This window comes from Ailuropoda melanoleuca, chromosome 13, assembly GCF_002007445.2.
Source record: "Ailuropoda melanoleuca isolate Jingjing chromosome 13, ASM200744v2, whole genome shotgun sequence".
Lineage (NCBI taxonomy): Eukaryota > Metazoa > Chordata > Mammalia > Carnivora > Ursidae > Ailuropoda > Ailuropoda melanoleuca.
The window spans coordinates 59894725-59900731 of NC_048230.1; the positions used below are offsets into that span (position 1 = coordinate 59894725).

Below are 6007 nucleotides of genomic sequence, written 5' to 3' on the forward strand. Positions count from 1 at the left end.
CCCATCACCAGCCTATCCCATTCCCCCACCCCCTCCCCTCTGAAGCCCTCAGTTTGTTTCTCAGAGTCCATTGTCTCTCATGCTTCATTCCCCCTNCCATTGTCTCTCATGCTTCATTCGCCCTTTTGATTACCCCCCTTTTCTTTATCCCTTTCTTCTCCTACCGATCTTCCTAGTTCTTATGTTCCATGGATGAGAGAAACCATTCCATAGATGAAAGAAACCAAAAAGAGCACAGCATTCTTTAAAAACAACAGGGAAAGATGACCAAAAAGCAGTTGGTCACTCTTAAAATCCTGACTTATTTTAAATGTGGAAAATGGCCACATGACTTATTTTTCGCAAAAATTTAACTTAAATTTTTGAGTAGATTTTCTTTAAACTCCAAGTTGATCTGTCTCACAAGCTCATTTTAGGGGTTATCCAAAGGTCTTGGCCAAAACTTTAATTTTAATATCATGTTACAATTTTTTTTTAATTTTAAAATTTTTAATTTTTTTTAGAGTGAGAGCGTGCAAGCCAGTGGGTGGGGGAGCGCCAGAGGGAGAGGGAGAGAGAGAATCTTAAGCAGGCTCCACGCTCAGCACAGAGCCCAACACAGGGCTCAATCTCACGACCCTGAGATCATGACCTGAGCAGAAATCAAGAGTTGTATGCTTAACTGACTGAGCCACTCAGGTGCCCCAAATACCATGTTGCACATTTTTAAATAAAAAGTCAAGATATAGACAGCAAGTCTGATATGATTTCAGTTTTATGGATGCGTACAGAAGACAGAATAACGTACAGTGACATAGTGGAGTTCCTAGAAATATTTAATTGTCTTCTTTGTACTTTTTTATGTTTTAAGAATTTTGTCAGTTGGATTTGAATTCTCTTTTAATCAAGGGAAGGCAACACATTAAAAAAAATTTTTTTTTCTATAAAAGGAAGGCATGAAGTGTGAGATGGGGAGAAACCTTTTCCCAAAGCCAGCATTCAGCTTAGGTGTGTGCCTGTTGTTGTGTGGATGGGGGCAAGGAGGAATAAGGAAAGAAATTCTATAAGCACTTATTTTTGCTTCACAACTCTGTTTATATTTCTCAATTTCCAGCAGCAACTGGAAAGGGAAGACACATCCTGACAATATATATTCAGACATATACGGTCANCCTTAACAGCTGTGCCACCCAGGCGCCCCAAGGAAAGAAATTCTATAAGCACTTATTTTTGCTTCACAACTCTGTTTATATTTCTCAATTTCCAGCAGCAACTGGAAAGGGAAGACACATCCTGACAATATATATTCAGACATATACGGTCAGCATCATGAAGCTCTGGACACCTCAACTCATGACCTTCCTCTGTATGGTGCTACTGTCTGTGCTGGGAGTGATGAAGGAAAAACACAGCTGTAGGTGATTAGCCTGGAGGTGGGGGTACTGTGCGATGGGGGTACTGTGCTTGTTCCTGGATAAGTGAAGGGGTATTGTGTCTGGCACATCTGACTCAGGGTTCAGGACCCACCTTCCCTGGGTCACCTGTCGGAGATTCGGAGACTTTTTTTTATGCACAGAGATCCAAGAAATGTCTAAGTTGAGATCCTTCGATGTCTCCTCTTCCAACCTGGAAAGTGGCAATGGGTACCTGTGACCTTTTATATACACTCCATAAGTTATAAAGATATGTTAGTTTTCCATGTCAGGCTACCATATTTTTCCATACTTCCAGAAGCTCTGTGTCTTAGCTATGTACTTTGAAGAGTACTATAGGGGGATTTTTTTAAGAAAAGATTTTATTTATTTATTTATTTGACAGAGAGAGAGACAGCCAGAGAGAGAGGGAACACAGATAGGGGGAGTGGGAGAGGAAGAAGCAGGCTCCCAGCGGAGGAGCCTGATGTGGGGCTCGATCCCAGAACGCCGGGATCACGCCCTGAGCCAAAGGCAGACTTTCAATGACTGAGCCACCCTGGCGCCCCATAGGGGGATTTCTTTTCTTTTCTTTTTTTTTATTATAATAATATTTTTTTATTATATTATGTTAGTCACCATACNTTCAATGACTGAGCCACCCTGGCGCCCCATTGGGGGATTTCTTTTCTTTTCTTTTTTTTTATTATAATAATATTTTTTTATTATATTATGTTAGTCACCATACAGTACATCCCTGGTTTTTGATGTAAAGTTTGATGATTCACTAGTTGCTTATAACACCCAGTGCACCATGCAATACATGCCCTCCACTACCCATCACCAGCCTATCCCATTCCCCCCCCCCCGATTTCTTAATATATACCTTTAGTTTCAGTGGCAGGATCTTTCAGAATGTGAAAAGGTAGAAAAGAGACATGAGATGTGTCTCTAGTGGGGCAAAGCTGAGGGACGTATGATGAGAAAATGGAATCAGTGGAGGGTGCCAAAAGAATGGGTGAGAGAGAGAAGAATTTGGTGAGAAGCTGCTCTTAAAGGCAGGGTCAACAAGAAAGAGAAGAAAAAGGGAGAGAATCTGTTCCTTATTCTCCCTGGTCTGGCTTCCCACATTAGGAAGTAGGTATGGTAATGAGGCTAGAGGCTGCCTTGGGCCCTGAGGTCTCCTGTTACTGAAATGTAGATTTTATAGGAGGACTCATGAGTGTGTGGGAGGGTATGCTGAATCCCATCTCCAGGAGGCTTGATGAGGCCCGAGAGGCCTGTGGGAGCAGAGAAGGCAGAGATCTGTGAAGATGTAACGAGGAGGCTCAGTACAGAGATTTTCTCATAGGGCAGATGGATACCTGGGTGGGGCTTGGTGGGGTTTGGATTCTAGGAGGGTCTGTTAAGCTTATGAAAGACTTCTCTTCCCACCTTGGCTATGTGGCCCCTGTCAGCATCTTTCCATCTTATGTCAATTACAGGGGATGAAATGTTCATTGAGGAGTGCTGGGGAGAGCCAACTGTCATTGAATGTACCAAGAAGTGTTCTAGGGCCCTTAAATGTACAAACAAAAATTACACATGCTGCTGGACCTATTGTGGAAACATCTGTTGGAAAAATAAAGTGAGTTGGGAGGTGTACTTGGGCATAGGTCTTCACTGATTCTCAGATGCTATTATTCATAAACAGAAAACTGAGACACTCCAAATCCTAGGCACAAAAATAGTGGAAGACAATGTCCCCTAAACCTGGACAGCAGTTCACTGGCAAATAAACCAAGACACCAGCTTGGGGCACATTGTTTCTTTTATTATATAATTAATGCCTATGTTGTCCTCATTATATTACTCAATCATTTGTTCTTTTCCCAGTTTTTGTCCAAATTTCTAACCATTGCCTCCATCGTCAGACCTTTCAATGAACGCTTTTGGCCCAGTTAGGCCCCAAATTTCTACATTTCTCTGTTCAATGAACCAAACCCACCTCCCCACCCCAGAAGTGTACAATTTTTGGCACTACATAGAGTACTTGTGTCCCAGGGTCTGGCGGGGATGGATAAATTAAGCTTGGGAATGAATGCTTGTTCCTCAGAGTTCCCTTAGCCTCAGAGTATATAACCTTTCTGTCTTGCAGGAAATCTTTGCATGAGGTCTAAATCCTAATCTCCCAGCAGGACACCAGTCTGTTCACACTGAGGGCTGGGCAAGAGCAAATCCTTGACAATAAACTCATTTATCACCAGTGATTTTTGGCTTTTCAACTCCCTTCCACTATCTTTGCCTGCCCTATTATACCCCCCAAATTGTTCGCATCCTACAGGCTGCATAGCTTCTAACTCTCGCTTCCTCATTTGGTTACCTTAGTACTGACAGGCTAATCTCATGGGTTTCACAATATAGAAGTATATTTCTAGTATGTCATTTTGATGTAGGTAACTGGCAAGTAGCTCTTTCATTTGGTTTTTCAGAGAGCAGGTCTCTGGTAAATTTGTTTCTCACAAGGTGTGGGTAAATAATTCATTTTATTTTATTTTATTTTATTTTATTTTATTATTTTATTTTTTTGAGAGAGAGAAAGAGAGAAAGAGAGAGAAAGTGTGAGTGAGCAGGGTGGAGGGGAAGAGGGAGAGGGAGAGAGAGAATCCTAAGCAGTCCTCATGCCCAGCTTGGAGCTGGACACGGGGCTTGATCTCATGATCCTGAGATCATGATCTGAGCCAAAATCAAGAGTTGGACCCTTAACCGACAGAGCCACCCAGGAATCCCTCGGTAAAAATTCGAAAATGACATACATGCATACAAGATGTATATAAGATTGTATATAAGATTGGACAAATAAGTAAATAAGTAGGGATGATAGGAGCCATGTTTCTAACTGTAAGAGAAAAGAAGTTACAAATAAGCAAAATGGAAGGCTAGAATGAGCCCTCACGGTACCGGGTTTGAGACAGAGACATCAATATGAGCCCACATTCAGCTCAATATATATACAGAGAGACAGATACAGAAGTAAAATAGATATGTGTATATACATGGATTAGTTACACATGTGTATATTTCCTGGCTATGCCTGGAAGCAGTGATACCACAGTAGCAATAAGCACACCAGGAGCCCAGATCTTGGTTTTTAAAACCATTCTCCAATAAATGGACAAGGCTTCTTGGAGAAATGGCTAATTCTAGAACTAGGCTTAGAAAATACAAGATGAGAGTGGAGTATCTTTTAGGGTCAGAAAGTAAGGAAATTCTATAAAGTCAAAGAATGGGAAACAGGAACCAACCTTAAAGAGTTTCCAGTGGCCAAAGCCTAGAACAATTTCAGCATAAAACTGTCACTGCTGGTCTATTAAAACAAGATGTTACAAAGTTAATGGAATGTAAAACTACTATTAAAGAAAATAGAATGAATGAAAACTGAAATATTTCTGCAGAAAAAAAATTCTCCCACCAGAAATACCTTGTCAGGGAGAAGGGTAATACAACACCTGCAACTTTAATGAAATAAATATCTGTAAATAAAGATTTTAATAGATGAAAAAATACCTTGAATCAGAAGTTTAAAAACACAGCACATAAGTAGCAAAAATCCAGGAAGACATGAAGTAAGAGGTGGACAGAACAAAAAAAAAAATCAAAGAAAAAGTTAAAGGTCATCGCAGAAATAAAGATTGTTACAAGATTTCGAGACAGAATAAATTCAACTGAACTATAAGAGACATTGAAAAAGAATGAGAGAGGGGCGCCTGGGTGGCACAGCAGTTAAGCGTCTGCCTTCGGCTCAGGGCGTGATCCTGGCATTATGGGATCGAGCCCCACATCAGGGCTCTTCTGCTGTGAGCCTGTTTCTTCCTCTCCCTCTCCTCCTGCTTGTGTTCCCTCTCTCGCTGGCTGTCTCTATCTCTGTCGAATAAATAAATAAAATCTTAAAAAAAAAAGAAAAAGAATGAGAGAAGACAATATTCAACCTGAATCATTGAACATTATATCAAAAATGAATGATGTACTATACCTTGGCTAATTGGACTTAAATTTAAAAAAAAAGACAAGAGATCACAAATAAAATGCAAAAAGTAAAAACAGAGAGAGAAAGGTTAGTAAAGAAGATAGACAAAGAAAATCTAAATAAATAAATATAATTGGAGTTTTCAAAAAGACCCCAAAGTTACCAATATTAAAAACTAGAAAGCATTCCACAAATAAAAGAAACCTGAATTCACATAAAAAGGGACCACCATATACCCAGCAACAGTGACCCAGAATATCCTTAGAATTCAGATGCATGGTTTCCTCTCATGTAGATTCTTCTACCTTCTCACATCCACTCACTAATGCTTTCCAGGGAGTGAACACTTCCCAAGTTAAGACACTGCACAGACACTACACTCACTGTTGGGTATGCACTCCCAGAGAATGTAATTTTAATGGTAGATTTTAGGCTTAGAAACAACTGCCTCAGGATAGAGCTCTCCTCGAATCCTGCATGTTATGCCTATTCTAATTATATTTGGGCCGATGGGCATTTCTTGGTGGTAGGTCTTACACTTGGCACCTAAACCCAGCCCTTGCATTCCAGAACTTCCTATAGCTCCTTAGCTAGGCACCCTGGGTTTGTT

General features: G+C 40.6%; 1 protein-coding gene across 1 annotated transcript; it reads left to right on the forward strand.

Annotated features, from left to right (window-relative positions):
- Positions 1–935: 935 nt before the first annotated feature.
- On the forward strand, positions 936–3335 carry WFDC11 (WAP four-disulfide core domain 11). Its single transcript, XM_034641585.1, has 4 exons — positions 936–942; positions 1250–1393; positions 2876–3018; positions 3267–3335. The coding sequence occupies exons 1-4, from the start codon at positions 936–938 to the stop codon at positions 3333–3335; spliced, it is 363 nt and encodes a 120-aa protein (XP_034497476.1).
- The last annotated feature ends 2672 nt before the right edge of the window (positions 3336–6007 follow it).

What these genes read in the sequence shown, in the direction of transcription:
- WFDC11 (XM_034641585.1), top strand. An exon ending in GATGAAGGAAAAACACAGCT is followed by an intron (nt 1,394 to 2,875) that starts GTAGGTGATTAG and finishes TGTCAATTACAG; the next exon opens with GGGATGAAATGTTCATTGAG. An exon ending in ACATCTGTTGGAAAAATAAA is followed by an intron (nt 3,019 to 3,266) that starts GTGAGTTGGGAG and finishes TTCTTTTCCCAG; the next exon opens with TTTTTGTCCAAATTTCTAAC.